This window comes from Lampris incognitus, chromosome 20 (genome assembly GCF_029633865.1).
Source record: "Lampris incognitus isolate fLamInc1 chromosome 20, fLamInc1.hap2, whole genome shotgun sequence".
NCBI classification, from domain to species: Eukaryota; Metazoa; Chordata; class Actinopteri; order Lampriformes; family Lampridae; genus Lampris; species Lampris incognitus.
This window is the reverse complement of record NC_079230.1, coordinates 31,098,358-31,125,441: the sequence shown is the minus strand read 5'-3', so window position 1 is coordinate 31,125,441 and position 27,084 is coordinate 31,098,358. Positions and strand designations below refer to the sequence as shown.

At 47.7% G+C, this 27,084-nt stretch overlaps 1 protein-coding gene across 1 annotated transcript in view; it reads right to left on the bottom strand.

The window, feature by feature from the left end:
* adam19a (ADAM metallopeptidase domain 19a) overlaps positions 1-27,084 on the bottom strand; it is a 216,032-nt gene that overhangs the window by 52,031 nt on the left and 136,917 nt on the right. The window contains exon 5 of the mRNA XM_056300048.1: positions 11,272-11,348. Within this exon, the coding sequence (XP_056156023.1) occupies positions 11,272-11,348 (77 nt within the window). The remainder of the gene's footprint in view (positions 1-11,271; positions 11,349-27,084) is intronic.

Genomic DNA, 27,084 nt, shown 5'->3' with positions numbered 1-27,084 from the left:
CTTCTCATTCCTGTCCTTTCCTCTTCCTGGGGCTGGCATAGATGTTGAGTGACTCCTAGGCGCTGTGACCCTACCAATCTAATCTATCCCACTCTCTCCACTCACGTTGAGCAAGTGGTGACGGGAGGGCTCTGAAATTGCCAGTCTGCGGTGCCGAAAGCTGAGTTTATTTCAGGCTATGCATCCTTGCTCTAACTGAGACCCGGATCATGCCAGAAAACACTACCACACCCGCAGCTCTGTACTCTTTTTCTCACACTCCCACAGCTGGGAGGCGGGGTGGTGGTACCGGCCTGTTAATCTCGCCGAAATGGAAATATTCTCTTGTTTCCACTCCACAATTTTCTCCGCCCTCTTTTGAGTTTCATGCTGTTACTGTGTCTTATCCAGTCAAACTCACCATCGTGGTTGTGTACAGCCCACCAGGTCCCCTTGGTGAGTTTCTGGAGGAGCTTGACACATTTGTCTCGCACTTCCCTGTTGATGACTCTGCACTTATCCTTCTCGGTGACTTCCACATCCACACTAACAAGCTAGATCCTCTTCTCTCTTTCCTCCCCTCCTTCGACCTTCACCTCTCACCCTCTCTTCCTACCCACAAGGCCGGCAACCAGCTGGACCTTGTCTTTACTAGACACTGTCCTATTTCCAATCTCTCTGTTACTCACCTCCAGCTCTCTGACCACTATTTCATGTCCTACTCTCTCTCCCTCTCTTCACCCCCCTCAGCCCCTTCCCCTACCCACATGGTTTCCACCCGTAGACACCTCCGCTCTCTCTCCGTCACTGGTCTTTCTTCCTCTGTTACCTCTATCCTCCCTACACCTGAATCTTTCTCTCTCCTACCCCCTGACACTGCTACTGATCTTCTTCTCTCTACCCTCTCCTCATCTCTGGACAACCTCTGTCCCCTCACCTCCAGGACTGCACGCCCAACTCCACCTGCCCCTTGACTGTCCGACTCAGTACATACTGACAGACGGGCCTAAGAGGGGCAGAGTGCAAATGGAGAAAAGGCAAACTCCCAGAGGACCTTCTCAACTTCCAATCTCTTCTTTCCACTTTCTTCTCCTCTCTTTCTGCTGCTAAGGCTGCCTTCTATCGCTCTAAAAGCCTATCCTCTGCCTCTAATCCTAAGAAACTCTTTGAAACCTTCTCTACACTTCTTCAACCCCCACCTCCTCCTCCTACTTCCTCCTTTCTCCCTGATGACTTCACTAACTTCTTTGACAAGAAGGTAAACGACATCAGATCCTCCTTTTCTCACCACCCGGTTAGTGCTGCTTGCACTATCCCACCCTCTGCACCCTCCCCACGTCCCACCCTATCCCACCTCGCTCCCCTCTCCCCCGACGAGGTTCTAAACCTCATCACATCCAGTCGTCCCATCACATGCTCCCTTGACCCTGTCCCCTCCCCTCTTCAGTCTATAGCACCTGAACTCCTTCCCTATCTAACTCACCTCATCAACACCTGCCTCCAGGCAGGATGCTTTCCATCTGCCTTCAAGACTACTAGAGTCACCCCCCCCTTCTCAGGAAACCATCACTTAACCCCCCTGATGTCAAAAACTACAGACCGGTTTCCCTTCTACCCTTTCTATCCAAAGCTTTCAAACATGCTGTCTTTAACCAACTTTCTTTGTACCTCCACCAGAAAAACCTCCTGGACCCCAACCAGTCTGGGTTCAGGGTGGGTCACTCGACAGAGACGGCCCTCCTTGCAGTGACAGAATCGCTGCACTCTGCGAGAGCAAACTCTCTCTTGTCTGTCCTGATACTCCTGGACCTGTCAACTGCGTTCGACACAGTGAACCACCAGATCCTTCTCTCTACCCTCGAGGGGCTGGGTGTCACAGGCTCCACACTCTCAATGTTTGCATCCTACCTGACGGGTCGCTCCTACCAGGTGACATGGAGGGGATCGGTGTTGGAGCATCGCAGACTGACTACAGGCGTTCCACAGGGTTCGGTTCTGGGTCCTCTCCTGTTCTCCCTGTACACGACATCCCTGGGTTCTGTTATTTGCTCGCTTGACTTCTCTTACCATTGTTATGCCGATGACACCCAGCTGGTCTTGTCCTTCCCTCCCTCTGACACACAAGTAGAGACACGCATTGCTGTGTGCTTGACTGACATCTCGGAGTGGATGGCGACACACCACCTGAAGCTCAGTCTGGACAAGACAGAGCTGATGTTCTTCCCGGGGAAAGGTTGCCTGCACCGAGACCTGGCCAACGCCACTGACAATACCGTGGTGACGCCAACTCGGACTGCGAGGAATCTGGGTGTGATCCTGGATGACCAACTGTCGTTTGCTGAAAACATTGCATCGGTTGCTCGCTCCTACAGATTTCTCCTCTAACATCAGGAGGATTTGCCCATTCCTCACCGACAAGACGGCACAGGTGCTCATCCAGGCTCTGGTCATCTCCCGGCTGGACTACGGCAACTCCCTCCTTGCTGGCGCCCCGGCGTCGGTCATCAGACCTCTGGAGCTTGTTCAGAAAGCTGCAGCTCGTCTGGTGTTCAACCGCCCTAAGTTCTCCCAGACAACTCCCCTTCTCATGTCCCTACACTGGCTTCCAGTAGCTGCTCGCATCCAGTTTAAGACTCTGGTGCTAGCCTACAGGGCAGTGAAAGGAACAGCTCCTTCTATCTCCAGGCCATGGTCAAGTCCTACACCTCCGCCCGACCACTTCGCTCTGCTGCCTCGGGACGCCTGGTTGTCCCGTCACTCAGAGGCCCATGCTGCCGATCGACCCGGTCACGGCTCTGTTCTGTCCTGGCCCCACAGTGGTGGACTGAACTCCCCACTGATGTCAGGACAGTGGAGTCCCTGCCCATCTTTCAGCGCAGGTTGAAAACTCACCTCTTCAAGAACTACTACCCCGTTACTTGCTCGTAGCACTTATTGTATTCACTCATTTTAAAAAAAAATCTCTTTCTTGCACTTTTACGTTAGCACTGGTTTTGCTCTTAGATGCTTGTTTAGAGAGAAGATGCACTTATGACCTTAAATGATGCACTTACTGTAAGTCGCTTTGGATAAAAGTGTCGGCTAAATGACTGTAATGTAACGTGGTGTCCTGTGTGTGGTGAGTAGTACTGAGGAAGGACATATGTAAAGTTGTAAAACGGTGAAGTTTCCCTTTAATTTCCATGTCACAAACTAAAATAGCTCCCTGTGATGGCCTGGCAGCCTGTCCAGGGTGTCTCCCCGCATGCCGCCCAGTGACTGCTGGGATAGACTCCAGCACCCCCGCGACCCTGAGAGCAGGGTAAGCGGTTTGGATAATGGACGGGTGGAAACTAAAATAGTATGACAATCCATTATGCTCATACTAACATGATGGAGATCAGCAGCTCAGAGACCTGAAACGTCTCCAGACCACGGCCCAGTGAAATCACAACCTGAAACGTCTCCAGAACACGGCCCAGTGAAATCACAGCATGACACACAGAGGACAAACTCGCTGACAGAGGTATGAATATGGATGGCAGCGTTGCAGAAAACATCCTGCGTCAGTGCCCTGAAAGGTCATGATGATGTCTGTGTTCTGCTGTCTGCAAATGAATGACAGCTGTGGCCCAGGGAGGCCAACAGGTTCTGTAAGAAGGAACCGGGGGGGGGGGGGGGGGACACACCGGCTGCCTGAGCAGCCCAGTTCACCTTGGAACCGGGGGTTTTATGGAAAAGGTTTGTTTGGAGCGATTATGTGGGTGAGGCCATCGCACAGCGTTGCCTCAGACCACGTGATGCGGACCGAGTCAACACAAGGAGCCATGAGCCGGGAGGTGAAGGGGACGCACGAATAAAAACACTGAACTGCTGTGAGAGTGCAGATAAGAAGAGGGCAGACGGGGCATGTTCTAACCCAAACAAAAGGTCAGAGTGCAGATTGTGATTGTTGCCCCGAGAGCAAAGCTGTCCAGCGGTTGGTCCATCGTGAGCCTTTTTCTGTGTTTGTGTAACCATGAGCGTCCTGTCAATGCTGCAAGGTTTTGCAGTTTCTACCCTATCGCAGACAACCCTTAAGCCCTTCTAGGAACATGGTTCGGCTATTTTCATGCAGCTGTGCTACAATGGATGCAAGCACTTCAGAAGAGGCAAAAAAAAAAAACTATTTTTTTCCAATGCCCAATTTCCCACCAACCCACACACTTCACTACTTCAAATACACACACTTCACTACTGCAAAAACACACACTTCACTACTGCAAAAACACACAAAACGTTGCATGTTAAAGGTGTGTTGATGTATGCTCATGGGACTGCAGCTATCCCCACCCTGACATGCCGGCATGTTAACACTTTAAGCAAAGTCTTGACAAGTAATGCATAGTATATCTGGCTGCAATATTGTTTAGTCACAAATACTCTCAACAACAAGATGAATGTGTGAAATACTGGAGCACTAAAGGAGAATTGAAAATGTGTATGTTTGCAGAAGTTGCATACAATTAAACCTTGTGTGTGCTTTTGGGTTTTTGATTCACATAGTTCCAAGTAGTTATGTATGGTAGTCATGTGTTATAGTCATGTGATAGTCATGTATGGTAGTCGTGTGTGATAGAATGTGTGATAGAATTGCATGATAGTAATGTGTGATAGTAATGTGTGATAGTAATGTGTGATAATGTATGATAGTCATGTGTGATAGTAATGTGTGGTCATGTGTGATAGTAATGCAGGATAGTCATGTGTGATAGTAATGTGTGGTCATGTGTGATAGCCATGTGTGATAGTAATGTGTGGTCATGTGTGATAGTAATGTGTGGTCATGTGTGATAGTAATGTGTGGTCATGTGTGATAGCCATGTGTGATAGTAATGTGTGGTCATGTGTGATAGTAATGTGTGATAGTAATGTGTGATAGTAATGTGTGGTCATGTGTGATAGCCATGTGTGATAGTAATGTGTGGTCATGTGTGATAGCCATGTGTGATAGTAATGTGTGGTCATGTGTGATAGTAATGTGTGATAGTAATGTGTGATCATGTGTGATAGTAATGTGTGATCATGTGTGATAGTAATGTGTGGTCATGTGTGATAGCCATGTGTGATAGTAATGTGTGGTCATGTGTGATAGTAATGTGTGGTCATGTGTGATAGTAATGTGTGGTCATGTGTGATAGCCATGTGTGATAGTAATGTGTGGTCATGTGTGATAGTAATGTGTGATAGTAATGTGTGATCATGTGTGATAGTAATGTGTGATCATGTGTGATAGTAATGCAGGATAGTCATGTGTGATAGTAATGTGTGATCATGTGTGATAGTAATGCAGGATAGTCATGTGTGATAGTAATGTGTGATCATGTGTGATAGTAATGTGTGATCATGTGTGATAGTAATGCAGGATAGTCATGTGTGATAGTAATGTGTGATCATGTGTGATAGTAATGCAGGATAGTCATGTGTGATAGTAATGCATGATAGTCATGTGTGATAGTAATGTGTGATCATGTGTGATAGTAATGTGTGATAGTAATGCATGATAGTCATGTGTGATAGTAATGTATGATAGTAATGCGTGATAGTATTGTGTGATCATGTGTGATAGTAATGCATGATAATAATGCGTGATAGTAACGCATGATAGTCATGCATGATAGTCATGTGTGATAGTAATGTTTGATAGTCATGTGTGATAGTAATGCATGATAGTAATGCATGATAGTCATGCATGATAGTCATGTGTGATAGTAATGTGTGATAGTAATGTTTGATAGTCATGTGTGATAGTAATGCATGATAGTAATGCATGATAGTCATGCATGATAGTAATGCATGATAGTCATGTGTGATAGTAATGTTTGATAGTCATGTGTGATAGTAATGCATGATAGTCATGTGTGATAGTAATGCATGATAGTAATGCATGATAGTCATGCATGATAGTAATGCATGATAGTCATGTGTGATAGTAATGTTTGATAGTCATGTGTGATAGTAATGCATGATAGTAATGCATGATAGTAATGCATGATAGTAATGCAGGATAGTCATGTGTGATAGTAATGTTTGATAGTAATGTTTGATAGCAATGCATGATAGTAATGCATGATAGTCATGCATGATAGTAATGCATGATAGTCATGTGTGATAGTAATGTGTGATAGTAATGCGTGATAGTATTGTGTGATCATGTGTGATAGTAATGCATGATGGTAATGCGTGATAGTAGTGCATGATAGTCATGTGTGATAGTAATGCATGATAGTCATGTGTGATAGCCATGTGTGATAGTAATGCGTGATAGCATTGTGTGATCATGTGTGATAGTAATGCATGATAGTCATGTGTGATAGTAATGCATGATAGTCATGTGTGATAGTAATGTTTGATAGTATTGCATGATAGTCATGCGTGATAGTAATGTGTGATCATGTGTGATAGTAATGCGTGACAGTAATGCATGATAGTAATGCGTGATAGTAATGCATGATATTCATGCGTGATAGTCATGCGTGATAGTAATGCATGATAGTCATGTGTGATAGTAATGCATGATAGTCATGTGTGATAGTAATGCGTGATAGTAATGCACGATAGTCATGCGTGATAGTAATGCATGATAGTCATGTGTGATAGTAATGCATGATAGTAATGCGTGATAGTAATGCGTGACAGTAATGCGTGATAGTCATGCGTGATAGTAATGCATGATAGTCATGTGTGATAGTAATGCATGATAGTAATGCGTGATAGTAATGCGTGATAGTAATGCACGATAGTCATGCGTGATAGTAATGCATTATAGTCATGGGTGATAGTAATGCGTGATAGTAATACATGATAGTCATGCGTGATAGTAATACATGATAGTCATGCGTGATAGTAATGCATGATAGTCATGCGTGATAGTAACGCATGATATTCATGTGTGATAGTCATGTGTGATAGTAATGCGTGATAGTAATGCATGATAATCATGTGTGATAGTCATGTGTGATAGTAATGCGTGATAGTAATGCATGATAGTCATGTGTGATAGCAATGCGTGATAGTAATGCATGATAATCATGTGTGATAGCAATGCGTGATAGTATTGTGTGATCATGTGTGATAGTAATGCATGATAGTAATGCACGATAGTCATGCGTGATAGTAATGCATTATAGTCATGCGTGATAGTAATGCGTGATAGTAATACATGATAGTAATGCGTGATAGTAATGCATGATAGTCATGTGTGATAGCAATGCGTGATAGTAATGCATGATAGTCATGTGTGATAGCAATGCGTGATAGTATTGTGTGATCATGTGTGATAGTAATGCATGATAGTAATGCGTGATAGTTATGCATGATAGTATTGTGTGATAGTAATGCGTGATAGTAATGTGTGATAGTAATGCGTGATAGTATTGTTTGATAGTAATGCATGATAGTATTGTGTGATAGTAATGCGTGATAGTAATGTGTGATAGTAATGCGTGATAGTATTGTGTGATAGTAATGTGTGATAGTATTGTGTGATCATGCGTGATAGTCATGTGTGATAGTAATGCGTGATAGTAATGCATGATAGTAATGTGTGATAGTAATGTGTGATCCTGTGTGATAGTAATGCCATGGCCAAGGAAAATAAAGGTTTAAATATGTATGATCATATAAACTGGCCTTCTCTCTGTCTGTCTCTCTCTGTCTCTCTCTTTGACTCGCTCTCTCACTCTGTCTCTCTGTCTCTCTCTCTTTCTGTCTTTCTTTGACTCTCTCTTACTCTCTCTGCCTCTCTCTCTCTGCCTCTCTCTTTATCTCTCTCTTTGTCTCTCTCTCTCTCTCTGATGCTCTCTCTCACTCTCTCTCGGTAACTCACTCTCTCAATTAAACATTTGCTTTATTTGCACGACATACGTTTGTTTACATATTGCCAAAGCATGTAAAACAACAACACAACACAACAATGATTATAATAACAACAACGATTTTATTGTTGTTGTTATAATCTCTCTCTCTCTCTCACTCACTCTCTCCCTCTCTCTCTCTCCCTGGCTCTATCTCTCCCTTTCTCTGTCTCTCTCTCTTGCTCCCTGACCCACTCTCACTCTCTGACTCACTCTCTCTCGCTGACTCACTCTCTCTCTCTTGCTCCCTGACTCACTCTCACTCTCTGACTCACTCTCTCTCGCTGACTCTCTCTCTCTCTCTCTCTCTCTCCCTGGCTCTGTCTCTCCCTTTCTCTGTCTCTCTCTCTTGCTCCCTGACTCACTCTCACTCTCTGACTCACTCTCTCTCGCTGACTCACTCTCTCTCTCTTGCTCCCTGACTCACTCTCACTCTCTGACTCACTCTCTTTCTCTGTCTCTCTGACTTCAATTCAATTCAGTTCAGTGATGCTTTATTGGCATGACTGCATTAATTACAATGTTGCCAAAGCAAAACAGGTCAACAGGCAAAACAAAAAGGGGGGAAAGGAATAGATAGATCTGGCAGAAACATAGAACAGCACCTGAACAGCAACTGACAGTGTTTTGGTCACTCACTGGCCCTCAGGCTATGGCATTCTGACACACATTGTGCTGCAAGGTGTGACCTTTGACCCTCTCCTAAAATAGTTGGCCATTGTTCTTTCTCATCGAGGAGTAGAACAGTTGAAATCTGATTTTCAAATTTCTCCTGGTGTTTCTCTCTTACGTTCTGGAATTTCTCACAACTTAGGAGGAAGTGCATCTCTGTCTCCACCTCACCTGCCGTACAGGGGCCACATATTCTTTGCTCTCTCTCTCTCTCTCTGATTCTCTCTGATTCTCTCGCTCTCTTTTTCTCTCTGACTCACTCTCTCTGTCTGTCTGTCTCTCTCTCTGACTCACTTTCTCTCTGTCTCTCTGACTCACTCTCTGTTTCTGTCTTTCTCTCTCTGACTCAGTGTCTCTCTCTGTCAATCTCTCTCTTTGACTCACTTTCTCTCTGTCTCACTCTCTCGGTCTCTCTGTCTGTCTCTCTCTTTGACTCTCTCTGACTCACTCTCTCTCTGTCTCTCTGACTCACTCTCTGTTTCTGTCTTTCTCTCTCTCTCTGACTCAGTGTCTCTCTCTGTCAATCTCTCTCTTTGACTCACTTTCTCTCTGTCTCACTCTCTCGGTCTCTCTGTCTGTCTCTCTCTTTGACTCTCTCTGACTCACTCTCTCTCTGTCTCTCTGACTCACTCTCTGTTTCTGTCTTTCTCTCTCTCTCTGACTCAGTCTCTCTGTCAATCTCTCTCTTTGACTCACTTTCTCTCTATCTCACTCTCTCGGTCTCTCTGTCTGTCTCTCTCTTTGACTCTCTCTGACTCACTCTCTCTCTGTCTCTCTGTCTTTCTCTCTCTGACTCGGTCTGTCTCTGTCTCTCTCTGACTCACTCTCTCTCTGTCTCTCTCTGACTCGGTCTCTCTCTGTCTCTCTCTGACTCGGTCTCTCTCTGTCTCTCTCTGACTCACTCTCCCTCTGTCTCTCTCTAACTCGGTCTCTCTCTGTCTCTCTCTAACTCACTCTCTCTCTGTCTCTCTCTGACTCACTCTCTATCTGTCTCTCTCTGACTCGGTCTCTCTCTGACTCGGTCTCTCTCTGTCTCTCTCTGACTCGGTCTCTATCTGTCTCTCTCTGACTCGGTCTCTATCTGTCTCTCTCTGACTCACTCTCTCTCTGTCTCTCTCTGACTCACTCTCTCTCTGTCTCTCTCTGACTCGGTCTCTCTCTGTCTCTCTCTGACTAGGTCTCTCTCTGTCTCTCTCTGACTCACTCTCTCTCTGACTCACTCTCTCTCTGTCTCTCTCTGACTCGGTCTCTATCTGTCTCTCTCTGACTCGGTCTCTATCTGTCTCTCTCTGACTCACTCTCTCTCTGTCTCTCTCTGACTCACTCTCTCTCTGTCTCTCTCTGACTCGGTCTCTCTCTGTCTCTCTCTGACTAGGTCTCTCTCTGTCTCTCTCTGACTCACTCTCTCTCTGACTCTCTCTCTGTCTCTCTCTGACTCGGTCTCTCTCTGTCTCTCTCTGACTCGGTCTCTCTCTGTCTCTCTCTGACTCACTCTCTCTCTGTCTCTCTCTGACTCGGTCTCTATCTATCTCTGTCTGACTCGGTCTCTCGCTGATGCTCTCCCTCCCTCTGTCTCTCTCTCTCTGAGACACACACACTACTCCTTTTCTTCTCTCCTCTTCGCACTCATCCTGTTTTCCATGCACTTGTAACATACATGATTATTCTGTGCTCATGTAAATATGGTCACAGCACTATGTCTCTGTCTCTTCACCTTCTCACTACTGGAGCTTGCATATTTTAGTCCACAATTTAATTTACATATAATTGTTAACCAGCTATGAAAATAATCTTTGCTTTGTGTGTAACTTTACATGTGCGAAATCCCCAGGGAGGATAACTTCATTACCTGGGACGTGTAAATTTCACTAGTGTCAATTAATCAGGGCAATGATGTATTCAAACTAGTGTATGCCTGGCTGGTTTTCGTCCCTGCGAATCAACTCATTAAGACAATTTTGCCCTCTCCTTGCACGACTGGATATTTAAATAGCATTTACATTCTCTTCACTTGGACTTTTTGATTCCTCCCCACGTTTCCTCTGCTTCCATCAAACCTGCTGCATCAGCCACCCAATACAAATTATCGCGGACAACCAACTGTCACTCAAGGAAGTCTGGGGAAGCTCTTATCTTTCTGGATTAGTGGAGCTGGTTCTCAAATTAATTTGCGATGAGGACTAATCGAACAAGAACCTGACGTCTCCGGCTGGATCAAATTCACAAATATATTTTGAGGTCCCCATTTTTCCAATTTACAACCGTGATGTCCCTGCCATGAGAGAGTCCCAATTTATGGATTAGATATGCAGTGTGTTCCACATTCAACCCCGAGAGGCTGTGCAAATTTAAAGACTTTTTAAAACTAGTGCCTGTATCCCCAAAGAGCGTCAAATTACTTGATTTCATAGAAACCAAAATTGCTCGGGGGTTTCGAAAAATCCAATAACCAAGTGTAGAGACAAGTTCTGAAACATTGAAGGCCGAACTCCCGCTTTCACGGCCCACGGCTCCGTGCTAATGCAATACCGCGAATCAAGTTCAAAGTACAATGGCAAGTATTGAATACAACCCTAAGCCCTGCCGTTGTGCTCACTAAGTAGAATACACACTCAGGAATTTGCCTCTGGTGAAACTAATGCAGAGACACAGCTGATTGACAACTGACATATTAACACAAATCGCATGCTGTAATAATATATGCCGATGATGCAGTGTGTTCCCTGTACTGAGTAAGTGACTGTACCTTACTCCTGAACAGGTACTGAGGGCTACCCAGGAGGCTGTGTGTCCTCTCACATGGCCGTGGTAGAAGCAGTGATCCTGGAATGGAGAGAGAGAGGGAGAGGGAGAGGGAGAGAGAGAGAGGGGGGGGGGGGGGGGGAGAGAGACGGTCCATGGAATCAATAGCTCAAATTTGGTTTGGAGAAAAGCATTAAAACCTATGAAAATGTTTATGCAGAAGTGCCTCCAGTACATCTTAATGAAGAATTGATCCGCCGGATCGATTCAGCGGGGGAACATCCCCGGAGCAGGAGCAGGACTCATGTTTCATGACTCCGCAGCAGGCAGAAATCCGGCCGACTGTCTCTGACAAATGACTATGACTAATCGATAAAAATGTGCAAAGCTTCCTGAAGTGTAATTGTGTTTGGATGAGTATTGGGGCTTGGCCATTGAAATGTCATGTTCAGGCTCTTAAAAGAATTTAAATGACTTCCAACAAAAGAGGTAGACGGAGGGACTGTAATTAGAGAAAGCGAGGCCTCTTGGGGTGTGATGGACTGGCTTTTGAAATCAAAGCCGTGTGGGGTGACAACTGAATGAGTCACTCCGTTAAGGACTTTCTAGCCCATCCGGCCAATACTTAGACATTCCTCCGATGAGTACTCATCAGTGCTGGAAGAAAACATTCTGTACCTCACCGTGTTGGAAATCCCAACATCTCCAGATTCTGATATCATGGTGGGTGTCGCAACATACATGTTTTATATTTTATTTTCCATGTTTTCCTTATGGTTATATGTGTGCAAGACATTGGTGATGAGGTGCTTTCGGTTTGAACACGTGTAGCCGAAGTAAGTACTCGTTTTTAGCCTTTCTCTGCCCACTCAATATTGGTTAAAAAGGATGTAGAGGGGTGTAGATGTAGAGGACAGCGACTGAGGTGTCCATGTATAAAGGATATAAAGGGGTGTAGATGTAGAGGACAGCGACTGAGGTGTCCATGTATAAAGGATATAAAGGGGTGTAGATGTAGAGGACAGTGATGGTGGTGTCCATGCATAAAGCATCTAAAGGGGTGTAGATGTAGAGGACAGTGATGGAGGTGTCCATGTATAAAGCATCTAAAGGGGTGTAGATGTAGAGGACAGTGATGGAGGTGTCCATGTATAAAGGATATAAAGGGGTGTAGATGTAGAGGACAGTGATGGAGGTTTCCATGTATAAAGGATATAAAGGGGTGTAGATGTAGAGGACAGTGATGGAGGTGTCCATGTATAAAGCATCTAAAGGGGTGTAGATGTAGAGGACAGTGATGGAGGTGTCCATGTATAAAGGATATAAAGGGGTGTAGATGTAGAGGACAGTGATGGAGGTTTCCATGTATAAAGGATATAAAGGGGTGTAGATGTAGAGGACAGTGATGGAGGTGTCCATGTATAAAGCATCTAAAGGGGTGTAGATGTAGAGGACAGTGATGGAGGTGTCCATGTATAAAGGATATAAAGGGGTGTAGATGTAGAGGACAGTGATGGAGGTTTCCATGTATAAAGGATATAAAGGGGTGTAGATGTAGAGGACAGTGACGGTGGTGTCCATGTATAAAGGATATAAAGGGGTGTAGATGTAGAGGACAGTGACGGTGGTGTCCATGTATAAAGGATATAAAGGGGTGTAGATGTAGAGGACAGTGATGGAGGTGTCCATGTATAAAGGATATAAGGGGTGTAGATGTAGAGGACAGTGACGGAGGTGTCCATGTATAAAGGGGTGTAGATGTAGAGGACAGTGATGGAGGTGTCCATGTATAAAGCATCTAAAGGGGTGTAGATGTAGAGGACAGTGACGGTGGTGTCCATGTATAAAGGATATAAAGGGGTGTAGATGTAGAGGACAGTGACGGTGGTGTCCATGTATAAAGGATATAAAGGGGTGTAGATGTAGAGGACAGTGATGGTGTCCATGTATAAAGGATATAAAGGGGTGTAGATGTAGAGGACAGTGACGTTGGTGGGTGTCCATGTATAAAGGATATAAAGGGTGTAGCTGTAGAGGACAGTGATGGAGGTGTGGGCTACACTGTGTACTCGCCTCATATGTCTTTGGTCTAACGCTCTGGACCAGCCTACGTCACGCGGGTCTCGGAGACTTAGATGCCCCGTATGACGTTATCACGAGGGAGGCAGTGCTGCCGTGCTACACCCACGCCCACATCTTCTCAGCTCAACATGCAAACAACAGCGTTCCGACTCCTTCAGCAGAAAGCGCTTGCACGTCACGTGTGGCTCTACATGAGTAATCAATATGCAAACAACAATACAAGTCTAGCAACCCCTAAATTCTTGACTGGCTTGTTTACACACTGTAAAGAGAGAGTATTGGGAGCCTAATTACAACCCTCTTCTTACGCAGCATGTAATTCCTCCACCTCTGAATGCTTGCATCTAAAATAACTGTTCAAAAATGAGAAAGAAATGCTGAAAATTTCAAGAAAAAAGAAAGAATCTGTTCTGCTCATACTATTAATTTATATATATATATATATATATATATATATATATATATATATATATACTAGAGGAACCCCGCTACAATGTAGCGGTTTGGTTCTCCACCCGTCTAAATCTCCCTCCTCTTCATCCTGCCAGCTAACCGCCTTCCCCCTGCCCCTAAACCCCCCCCCACTCCAACTCCCTCCCCCCAAATGCTCAGAATCATCTGAAATGCCGAGAAAAGTGGTTTTTAGCCATTTTTAGAAAATGCATATTTTGCATATTTATGCATAATTATGCATAATTATATTTTAATGTTCTGCTGTTTTTCCGGTCCTCTCTGGAACAATACCTACCACCTCCAAAAAAATGAGGATCATAAGTGCATTTTTGCAAAAATGCATTTATTTTGCATAATGCCAAAACATTTTTAAGTCCCAGAAAATTTTTTTTATACAGGTGAAAAAATCAAAGATGCTCAGAATCATCTGAAATGCCGAGAAAAGTGGTTTTAGCCATTTTTAGAAAAATTCATATTTTGCATATTTATGCATAATTACGCATAATTTTAATTTGCTGGGATTTTTCCCTTACTCTCTGAGACAATACCTACCACCTCCAAAAAGAATTAGGATCATAAATGCTTTAGTTTTCGGTCCCGCTATCTACACTAACACACACACACACACACACATAACGAAAATACATGAGTAGATATTGATATTTATTTATTTATTTATTTTTGTGTTCACATACTTTATCGATCCCCGTGGGGAAATCCTGCTCTGCGTTTACCCCATCCCAGCAGTGTAGCTAGGAGCAGTGGGCAGTCGCCGTGCAGCGCCTGGGAAACAACTCCAGTTTGTCTTGCCATTGCCTTGCTCAGGGGCACAGGCAGGAGTATTAACCCTAACACGCACGTCTTTTTGATGGTGGGGGAAACCGCAGCACCCGGAGAAAACCCACCGCAGACACGGGGAGAACATGCAAACTCCACACAGAGGACGACCCGGGACGACCCCCCAAGGTTGGACAACCCCGCAGTTCGAACCCAGGACCTTCTGGCTGTGAGGCGACAGCGCTAACCACTGGGCCACCGTGCCGCCAATTCATCCATCAGTCATCAGTATCATCACTCAGCCATCATTTGTGTTTTACAATCCATGATATGAGCAACAGTAACACCAAACCTGTCATGATATGATGTCACAGCGACCTAGGAACTCAGACACACCAACATCTGAGTTCAGGTTCTTTAAAGATGAGGTTAGAACTTAGCAAAGTGTTGGTCAGCCCATCAAAGCGTGAAATATGAGGCGCCTCCATAGCTGAGTGTTTGGAGCACAAGGCCACATGGTTGCAAACATCAACGGTTCGAATCCAGCCAGCGACCTTTGTTGCATGTCTTACCCTCTTCTCTCTCTCTCTCTCTCTCTCTCTCTCTCTCTCTCTCTCTCTCTCTCTCTCTCTCTCTCTCTCTCTCTCTCTCTCTCTCTCCATTTCCGGTCTGCCTCCACTGTGACTATCTAATAAAGGTATAAAAAATACCCCAAAAAAACATGAAATTAGCTCATTTATCTGATCAGCCGAGGCAATGGCGCACGCTCATTCGAAGCCAACAAGCTCATCCGCTGTCAGTGAGAACATCCTGCCAGTCTGGACTCCAACATCCTGCCAGTCTGGACTCCAACATCCAGCCAGTCTGGACTCCATCATCCAGCCAGTGGACTCCAACATCCTGCCAGTCTGGACTCCATCATCCAGCCAGTCTGGACTCCAACATCCAGCCAGTCTGGACTCCAACATCCTGCCAGTCTGAACTCCAACATCCTGCCAGTCTGGACTCCAACATCCAGCCAGTCTGGACTCCAACATCCAGCCAGTCTGGACTCCAACATCCTGCCAGTCTGGACTCCAACATCCTGCCAGTCTGGACTCCAACATCCTGCCAGTCTGGACTCCAACATCCAGCCAGTCTGGACTCCAACATCCTGCCAGTCTGGACTCCAACATCCTGCCAGTCTGGACTCCAACATCCGGCCAGTCTGGACTCCAACATCCGGCCAGTCTGGACTCCAACATCCGGCCAGTCTGGGCTCCAACATCCGGCCAGTCTGGGCTCCAACATCCTGCCAGTCTGGGCTCCAACATCCAGCCAGTCTGGACTCCAACATCCAGCCAGTCTGGACTCCAACATCCTGCCAGTCTGGGCTCCAACATCCTGCCAGTCTGGACTCCAACATCCAGCCAGTCTGGACTCCAACATCCAGCCAGTCTGGACTCCAACATCCTGCCAGTCTGGACTCCAACATCCAGCCAGTCTGGACTCCAACATCCAGCCAGTCTGGACTCCAACATCCTGCCAGTCTGGACTCCAACATCCAGCCAGTCTGGACTCCACATTAGTCTCATTACACATGCAGCAGGGGATGCGGTCGAGGACTGAGTAGCACTATGCTTCAACTGTGTGGGGAAATTACAAGCTACCTGGGAGGTTGTATACTAGACACTGTCTGCCGGAACTCACTGCCAGACAGGGGCCCCCCTTGCAGGGGCCCCATCTGGACGTCAGGGTGCCTCCCGCGTTCTTTTCGAGCAAGGCCCCCTCTCATCACCAAGTGTTCTTTACAACATCACGCTAGCTTCTCAAACACAAGCTTAGGAAGAGTTGACTTCCCTTCTCAGGATGGAACTTCCATTGCAGTTTTGTTTTGCGGGATGGCGACGTGTCCCGCTGCACACTGCACGACAAAACAACGAATTCGTTTGAAGCACAAATTGCATTTGAACTGTACTTTTACCGGAAGACACAATCATAACATATATTTCAAATGTGCGTGTGAATAGAAAATCATAACATGTATTTTAAATGTTTATTGGAATACATTCAAAACCGTTACTGTCGTTGTGGAAGCTCGACGAAACTGCAGTTGTGTCGACCCCAAAATGGTGCAAACACAAACAAGAAAATATAAAACATCAGCAATAAAAACTACAGAGTCTAAACAATGCAAGTACAAAAGCAGTATATAAAGTATAAAATACAATGCAGTTAACAATAAAATACAATGCATGAGGTGTAAAAATGCAGTAAAGGCGCAGTGGACAGATATGAGGTGGCTTAAAGTGACGTGTGAGTAAATCTTACAAGTTTTATTGCACGTGCCCTGTGGAGGCAGCACACCGGCGTCGTCAGACTGAGGAGATGTCTGACTCCAGTGGTGCCACAGCTTTTGGAAAGAAGCTGTTGTCTAGTCTCTTTGTGCGAGCGTGGATTGATGTGAAGCGCCTTCCCGATGGGCGGGGCTGGGACAGATGGTGTCCAGGGTGTGTAATGTCTTTCATGATGTTCTCAGCCCTCCTCACACAGCGAGTGCTGTGAAGATGCTCTAGTGAAGGCAGCTCAAGGCCCACATTGTCCTGTGCTGTCTCCGCCACACGCTGGAGGGCTGTTTTGTCAGCTTCGGTGCGGCGGCTGTACCCGGCCGTCACGCAGTTTGTTAGGATGCTCTCGATGGAGCATCTATACAAGTTGACAAGCAGCTTTCGGGGGGGGGGGGTCGGCTCTTCTTAGCTTCCTCAGAAAATGAAGGCGTTGTTGAGCTTTACTCACCACTGCTGAGGTGTTGTCAGCCCAGGAGAGGTCCTCTGTGGTGGTGACTCCCAGGAACCTGGAGCTGGGGACTCCCCAAAGCCTCTGGGGCTGGGTGTGATCTTCTTGGAGGTCCTAAAGTCCACGATAATCGCCTTGGTCTTTTTGGTGTTTAAGACCAGGTTGTTGTTGTTGTTAGCACACCACGTTGTCAGGTTCTGAACCTCCTCCCCGTATGCTGCTTCACCGTTGTCTGATATGAGGCCGATGACTGTCGTATCATCCGCAAACACATCAATAGTGTTTGAGTAGTGGATGGCTTGGCAGTCAAGTGTGAACAGTGGATAAAGGAGAGGGCTCAGCACACGACCCTGGGGAATGCCAGCGCTCAGGATGAGGGTGGAGGATGTGTGCTTGCCCAGTGTTAGAGTGTGGAGGCGGTTGGTGGGGAAGTTCAGTATCCAACTGCATATCACACTGGACATGGCTGAAATAAAAGCTTCTCTCCCAGTCAAAAAACTAGAGCAGATACACAAAATAACCGTCCTTTGTTGAGCAAAGGAGGTAACAAAACAGCAAATGCTCTCTCTTCTTGGCCAGTGTCACAATACGTGTTGTCCTCCCAGGGTCGCTCGTTCATTTCCAGACTGCTGGACATGGTTTCCTCTGTGCCGAATTTGTATGGCGGTATTCTATTGAACGAAGGTTAGCAGTCCGATTTGAATTTTGGTCTCATTCACTGGATTGGTGGAATGGTGGAATGTTTTTCTATGATGAGCTGGTCCATTCCTCTGATTCCCTACGTTTTTCACAGATGTTGTGCATTCGGTGGGATTTGGGGGATATTTTTAAGGTCAATGTTTCGCCAGGGCAGCATGGTGGCGCAGTGGTTAGCTAAGTCGCCTCAGCGCAAGAAGGTCCTGGGTTCGAGCCCCAGGGTAGTCCAGCCTTGGTGGGTCGTCCTCTGTGTGGAGTTCGCATGTTCTCCCCGTGTCTGCGTGGGTTTCCTCTGGGTGCTCCAGTTTCCTCCCACAGTCCAAAGAAATGTAGGTCAGGTGACTCGGCTGTACTAAATTGTCCCTAGGTGTGAATGAGAGAGTGTGTGTGTGTGTGTGTGGGCCCTATGATGGTGTGGCGGCCTGTCCAGGGTCTCTCCCCGCCTGCCGTCCAATGACTGCTGGAATAGGCTCCAGCATCCCCACGACCCTGAGAGCAGGATACGCCCCTCATAGCACTTGACACTGGGCTGGATCCGCCCACAGTCCGGCAGATCCACATAGGAATCACATCCGCCCATAGACCGCCCCGTGCCTCTGGCCAGAGTGTGGCCTCATAAAGTCAGAACCCATTTGAAGGCCTTGTGGATCTAAAATGAGCTGGGCCAGATATGGCCCAAAGCTGGTACAGATCCGTAAGCCAGATCTGCGCTGGTATTGGCCCGTTGTGCAAAAAGACACTGGGGCAGATCCGTTTTGCAGATCTGCCCCAGTGTCTGTGATACATCCGGCCCGGATCTGGCCCAGTTTCATTTTGCTGTCTGGGGCGGTTCAGATAATGGATGGATGGATGGACAGATGTTTCACCAGTAAATGTCCTCATTCCTTCCCCAAGCTCGATTCCTCCTCTGCTCTATTTGAAATGTATCCCATTGCAGTAGCGTGTTACGGATGGGGGAAGTTCTGGCAACACAAACACATCGCAGTGCAGCGTGTTAATGAAGCAGTCGCAGGCATCATTAATAAAAGCCGTTCATCCATTCTCGAAATCACGCCATTCATGAGATGTAATACACATGGCTATCGGTCATGCAACATTTTATAATTACAGCACGTCATGTGCTAGGTCATGCTAATGTCATTGCTGATTCTTTACCCTATTTTAATTCCCAGGTATTCAAGAGTCTTTGCCCAGCAGCCAACCAAACAAATGTCCATAGCAGCCCCCCCCCTCTAGAAATACTGGCCCTCTAGTAAACCAGTTCTCTCTGCAGTCATATTTAGAATTTGCCAGGTTTTATATGAGCAAAGCTCCAGCTGCCTCTACCCTCTGCCTATGAGCAACCTGATGCCTGTGCAACCACTTAGGCTGAAAGACTGCTAAAACCTTAACAGCTTATGGTAAGCAACTGACTATAACTGGTGGTCGGTGGTTCTGTGTTTTGTCTCACCTAACTAACTTAACTGCTCTGTCTAATTACTAATTGCAGGTCATTTACTGACCATTTTTGGCCAGTCCAATTATTGCTGAATTCTAGGTCATCAATATCTTATTTCTGCCTAAGCCTGTCATTAGCCATTCCTTTGCTGGCTAAAGCCAACTCACTACAAGGTCACTGCCATTTCTGGCTAGCTCACAAACTGTTAGCTGTCCATGTCATTGCTGACCATTAGCCATCGCTGGCTAAGGCCCATTCATGGCAAGGTCATTGCTAACCTCTAGCCATTGCTGATTAGCTCAAAAATTGTTAGCTGTCCAGGTCATTGCTGACCATTAGCCATTGCTGGCTAAGGCCCATTCATGGCAAGGTCATTGCTAACCTCTAGCCATTGCTGATTAGCTCAACAATTGTTAGCTGTCCAGGTCATTGCTGACCATTAGCCATTGCTGGCTAAGGCCCATTCATGGCAAGGTCATTGCTAACCTCTAGCCATTGCTGATTAGCTCACAAACTGTTAGCTGTCCATGTCATTGCTGACCATTAGCCATTGCTGGCTAAGGCCCATTCATGGCATGGTCATTGCTAACCTCTAGCCATTGCCGATTAGCTCAAAAATTGTTAGCTGTCCAGGTCATTGCTGACCATTAGCCATCGCTGGCTAAGGCCCATTCATGGCAAGGTCATTGCTAACCTCTAGCCATTGCTGATTAGCTCACAAACTGTTAGCTGTCCATGTCATTGCTGACCATTAGCCATTGCTGGCTAAGGCCCATTCATGGCATGGTCATTGCTAACCTCTAGCCATTGCCGATTAGCTCAAAAATTGTTAGCTGTCCAGGTCATTGCTGACCATTAGCCATCGCTGGCTAAGGCCCATTCATTGCAAGCAGGTCATCAGGTCATTGCTGACCTACTATCCAATGCTGGTTAAGCTCTAACTTGTTAGCTGATCAAGTCATTCCCGACCTAGTCATTACTGGTTGTGTTTTGTTTTTTTCTATTCATTTATGGTACTCTGTTACTTAAGCTCAAATTGTACCATGCCTTGCTCCTTATTTAATTTAACCCCTTAGCAGAGTACGCCATCTTCGTTATGATTACTGTGCCTTGTTTTATCCCTGCTCGGTAAGTACATATCCTTTGGAAGGAAATACATTAGGGTGCAGCTGCTCAGGAATGATGGCCCCCCGATTAAAAAAATCTCCCTGCTGAGTCTAAGCACCAAAGACTTTCTTGACATGAATTCATTTCCACTAAAGCACCTGTTATAGTAAATAACTGTCTTTACGTCTCTCCCCATGTCGCTCCTGACTGAAGTTTGTGCATGAAGCCAGGCCAAGAGCAGTCAGCCTGCTCCAGAACGGCGTGTCAGTCATCCCTGCCTGGTCCGTTAGAGGGATACGTCTGTGCTGTTCATTGCTCACACAAGTTGAGCAGAAGCCAACTGCTAACCCGGAACAGAGTCATGTGATCTATATGTTAAAGTTACATACGCCGCCAGCCATTGGTTGTTTGGTTTGGCGTAAGAGTTGTGGTGCTACAGGGCTGAAGCTTCAATATCTCCACTTCATCAACTGTCGGCCACCTCCGATCCGTCACATTTCTCTGACATGACACTCTGCAAAGACATGCATGTACCTGTTCAGTTGTAGCTGCGGGGCCATGCAACTTTTCATTAGCAGGGCGTCTGGGTGGCGTGGCCTGCCAACACGGGGATCGGCGGTTCGAATCCCCGTGTTACCTCCAGCTTGGTCGGGTGTCCCTATAGACACAATTGGCCGTGTCTGCGGGTGGGAAGCTGGATGTGGGTACGTGTCCTGGTCGCTGCACTAGCGCCTCCTCTGGTCGGTTGGGGCACCTGTTCGGGGGGGAGGGGGAACTGGGGAGAATAGTGTGATCCTCCCGCGCGCTGCGTCCCCCTGGTGAAACTCCTCACTGTCAGGTGAAAAGAAGCGGCTGGCGACTCCGGCGAGGAGGCATGTGCAGCCCTCCCCGGATCAGCAGAGACCGGGACGGATCGGAAGAGTGGGGTAATTGGTCGACTACAATTAGGGAGAAAAAAAACCCTTTTCATTAGCGCTGGGTGGAAAACAGAGGTGCTCTTGCTCCTTGTACTTGTGACTAGAACTTGAGCCACATGGGGTCCAGACCGGGTCCAGACTGAAGTCTTGACTTCAGCACCGGCCAGTAGCCCGTTTACCAGGCGTTGTAAAAAGGATGTCAACAAGTAGATCACTGTTTCTCAACCCAGTCCTCGAGGACCCCCTATCCTGCATCTTTTCTTTGCAACCCTGAATAGGTACCTGTTTGTAGTTATTCAACCAATCAGCAATGAGTTTTGTCAGACGTTGCACACCTTGCATAATTAAGTGCTGCGAGATGATTGGTCGAGTAAGTACAAGCAGGGCTACCTATGCAGGGATACAATGCAAATCTGCAGGATAGGGGGTCCTTGAGGACTGGGTTGAGAAACACTGAAGTAGATAAAAACACCCAATGCACAGAGGTGAAAAGTATCTGCGGCATATCTCCTGCCACCGGTAGGGGGCGCTAGTTTAGGAAACGCTCCGGTGGGGGTCGCATCAGAGGGCATACGACCTATGTGGTCGTATGGGTTGGAGGACTTGCAGCAGACATCACACGACCAAGGCACAATGAGGGATGTGCGTGCACTTGTTTTAATTTCATATCCGTCATTTGTGTAGCTTTCCTCACCGAGCAGTGACGTCATCTTCAACAAGACTCTGTAAAACCAGCAGCACAGCTGAGCCGCCGACAGGCAGCATCCAGAGACTGGGCCACATGTGGACAGGAAGAGGCAGATAACCGTCCCTCCACAGCTCCTGCTTATCCTGCCGAGGGACCGCGTGGTGGAAAGTACCGTGCTTGTTTGCCCGGTCCAGACCACGTGACGGACCCGCCCGGGTGATCCCCGTCGTGGTTGTTGTCCTCATTATTTCCAGCCAGCGCAGCGCTCAGATGAGGATGCTGCAGGAGCACCAGGTGCAGGAAGTGGTGTAGAGGGCTGCATGTGTGTGTGTGTGTGTGTGTGTGTGTGTGTGTGTGTGTGTGTGTGTGTGTGTGAGATTCTGTGTGTGTGTGTGTGTGTGTGTGTGTGTGTGTGTGTGTGTGTGTGAGATTCTGTGTGTGCGTGCACATCAACATCAATGCGTGTGCGTGTGTGCGCGTGTGTGCATTTCCTTGGTTGTGTGTCTATTAATGTGCACGTCTGTGTCACAGCGTTTTCATCTATGGATATATGCCGGGGGGTGGGGGGTGGTATGTGTGTGTGTTTGTGTCTGTGTTTGTATGTGGTGTGTGTGTTTTTGTGTGTGGTGTGTGTGTTGTGTGTGGTGTTTGTGTGTGTGTGTGTGTGTGCGGTGTGTGTGTGTGTGTGTGTGTGTGTGTGTGTGTGTGTGTGTGTGTGTGTTTGTGTGTGGTGTGTGTGTTGTGTGTGGTGTGTGTGTGTGTGTGGTGTGTGTGTGGTGTGTGTGTGGTGTTTCTGTGTGGTGTGTGTTTTTGTGTGTGGTATGTGTATGTGGTGTGTGCGTGTGGTTTGTGTCTGTTTTTGTGTGTGTAGTGTGTGTGGTGTGTGTATGTGTGTGTGTGTATGTGTGTGGTGTGTGTATGTGTGGTGTGTGTGTTTGTGTGTGTGGTGCGTGTGTTTGTGTGTGGTATGTGTATGGGGTGTGTGTGTCTGGTTTGTGTGTGGTGTGTGTGTTTTTGTGTGTGGTGTGTTTTTGTGTGTGGTGTGTATGTGGTGTGTGTATGTGGTGTGTGTGTGTGTGTGTGTGGTGTGTGTGTGTGCGCACACACTTGCATTTCAGATGTGCAGCGTGTACCGAGGCTGCAGCTCCACCTGCAGTGAGCTCCACCTGCAGTGAGCTCCTCCTGCAGTGAGCTCCTCCTGCAGTGAGCTCCACCTGCAGTGAGCTCCTCCTGCAGTGAGCTCCACCGGCTCCGGGTTCTAAAAGCAGCTCATGTTCCGTGTGGTAGAATCTAGTCTCACACTCTTGGCAGGTGTGACGACGCTGAGCCCGGCGCTCCGACCCGCGATCCAGACCGTGTCTTCCAGGCTACCAACGCAGTCGATGAAAGCGCTTCTGAAGTTCCGCTTTGCAGACGACACAGTTTCTTCCCTGTAATGAACCGCGTCTTTACTTGCAGCACGCACCCGTGCATGCATCCGCCCAAACCGGAACCCAACATAGCTGCTTTGTGCTGGTTTGGCCTGCTGACTGTTTTTCATCTTAGCAGACAAAACAGATAAAACTCTACAGCGCCCCCCCGTGTTCAACACACTGAGCAAGGCTGCTGCTGGGAACCCGGACACGTGGCAAATAAAACACACTCTGATGTTAAAGTGACGTCATCCGCAGCGAGAATCTGACACTTCACAGCAAGACGGACACCCACCTGACTGTAACCCCCAAATACCTGCTGTACCCCAAAGCAACAGACTGTAACCCCAAATACCTTCTGTACCCCAAAACAAATGACTGTAACCCCCAAATACCTGCTGTACCCCAAAGCAACCGACTGTAACCCCAAATACCTGCTGTACCCCAAAACAAATGACTGTAACCCTCAAATACCTGCTGTACCCCAAAGCAACCGACTGTAACCCCAAATACCTGCTGTACCCCAAAACAAATGACTGTAACCCCAAAATACCTGCTGTACTCCAAAACAAATGAATGTAACCCCCAAATACCTGCTGTACCTAAAACAAACGACTGTAACCCCAAATACCTGCTGTACCCCAAAACAAACGACTGTAACCCCAAATACCTGCTGTACCCCAAAACAAATGACTGTAACCCTAAATACCTGCTGAACCCCAAAACAACCAGTCTTCCTGCGGGCTGTCATTCAAATGAACGCTTAACACCGTCAAATAAATCCAACCATTTTGTGTACACGGTACTTTACTGTGTGCTGTACTGTACTGTGTACTGTACTGTGTGCTGTACTGTGTACTGGACTGTACTGTGTACTGTGTGCTGTACTGTGTACTGTACGGTGTACTGGTACCCTCTGGCATGTCATCCAGCTCAGCCGTGTATGTAGGTAACCTGCTGACATCTAGTTCAGCATCTCTTTGTTTCGGATTGTCCAATCCACTCTGTGCATGACTGTCGTCCACTGACTTCCGGTTTCTACGGCAGCGGTCGTACCAGTTTCCTGTCTGCTGGCGGGTGCTGTTGACAATGGCATGTTTTTCGTGATGCCTGCAGGATTACCGTGGATACATGTCAACCACACGCACACAACTGTCCACACACCTCCACCTGCACCTGCCAGCACACGGGTGGAGAGGTTCAGGTTGGACATATCAAGTGACGTGCGCGGACGGATGGACGGACGGAACTGTCACGTGGACGTAACTTGATATGTCCAACCTGAACCTTCCCTCCCGTGTGCTGGCAGGTGCAGGTGGAGGTGTGTGGACAGTTGTGTGCGTGTGGTTGACATGTATCCATGGTAACTCTCGCAGGCATCGCCAAAAATATGCCATCGTCAACAGCACACGCCAGCAGACAGGAAACTGGTACGACCGCTGCCGTAGAAACCGGAAGTCAGTGGACAGAGTGAATTACCCCGCTCTTCCGAGCCGTCCCCGGTCTCTGCTCCACCCCCTCTGCTGATCCGGGGGAGGGCTGCAGACTACCACACGCCCCCCCCCATACATGTGGAGTCACCAGCCGCTTCTTTTCACCTGACGGTGAGGAGTTTCACCAGGGGGACGTAGCGCGTGGGAGGATCACGCTATCCCCCCCCCCCAGTTGCCCCTCCCCCGAGCGACCAGAGGAGGCGCTAGTGCAGCGAACAAGACACGTACCCACATCCGGCTCCTCACCCCGCAGACACGGCCAGTTGTGTCTGTAGGGACGCCCGACCAAGCCGGAGGTAAGACAGGGATTCGAACTGGCGACAACCCGTATTGGTAGGCAACAGAATAGCCTGCCACGCTACCTGGACGCCCCCATGTCAGCACCTGTGACGTATTCTCTGCACCACTGCACCGCGTCACCTCTCATTGCTCCCGTAGAAGTCAGGGCTTGTGTACACAGCATGTGAGGGCTGTTGTGTTGCGGTGTTGTTAGTCTCTGTTCAGTACACCGAGAGAGCCACGACACCGGAGTCCCCCTCCCTGTGTGTGCAGACCTGCATGGCCAGTCCACGTGCTTCTGACTCTGCAAACCAACGGGCTTCATTTGTCCTACCTAAGCTGTGCTAATTAACTGACTTACTTTCTTCTTTCAACATCGGCTCGTTTATTTTCCTTAATTCTGGCACGCCGGCATTACAGCCATGCCCTGGAAAACAGATTGTTTGAAGAATTTGGTAAAAAAAAAAATTAAGAAGCAGGATATTTAGAAAGAATGAGAGTTTTGAAAAAGCTTCCGGAACGAGGCCTAGACCCGGGACCCGGGTACCGAGCCGCGGGGTTTCTTGTCAAAACATTGTCCATTGTGCGAGCGTAGGCTCCTCCCACATTGCTCTTTCGCAGAAAAGGGATGGACAAAAGGATTATTGAACACACAAAACCCACACGACGAGCTCCACTTCCACGGTCAAAGCCCTTCAAGCGAAGAGGATTTCCTTCTGTGTGTGTGTGTGTGTGTGTGTGTGTGTGTGTGTGTGTGTGTGTGTGTGTGTGTGTGTGTGTGTGGACAATCATGTGGAGTGGCGAGTCTGAGAGTTTTGTGTTGCTTAAAAAAAGGTCTGCACAGCATGACACATGCAGACACAGCCAGAGTGTGTCATCCTGGTGTGACTAGGACCACGGCTGGTGTGACCAGGACCATCCTGGTGTGACTAGGACCATGCTGGCATGACTGGAACCACGCTGGTGTGACTGGGACCATGCTGGTGTGACTGGGACCATGCTGGTGTGACTGGGACAATCCTGGTGTGACTATGACCACGCTGGTGTGATTGGGACCACGCTGGTGTGACTAGGACCATGCTGGTGTGATTGGGACCACGCTGGTGTGACTAGGACCATGCTGGTGTGACTAGGACCATGCTGGTGTGACTGGGACCATGCTGGTGTGACTAGGACCATGCTGGTGTGACTGGGACCATGCTGGTGTGACTAGGACCATGCTGGTGTGACTGGGATCACGCTGGTGTGACTGGGACCATGCTGGTGTGACTAGGACCATGCTGATGTGACTGGGACCATGCTGGTGTGACTAGGACCATGCTGGTGTGACAGGGACCATGCTGGTGTGACTGGGACCATGCTGGTGTGACTAGGACCATGCTGGTTTGACTAGGACCATGCTGGTGTGACTGGGACCATGCTGGTGTGACTAGGACCATGCTGGTGTGACTGGGACCATGCTGGTGTGACTAGGACCATGCTGGTTTGACTAGGACCATGCTGGTGTGACTGGGACCATGCTGGTGTGACTAGGACCATCCTGGTGTGACTGGGACATGCTGGTGTGACTATGACCATGCTGGTGTGACTAGGACCATGCTGGTGTGACTGGGACCACGCTGGTGTGACTGGGACCATGTTGCTGTGACTAGGACCATGCTGATGTGACTGGGACCATGCTGGTGTGACTAGGACCATGA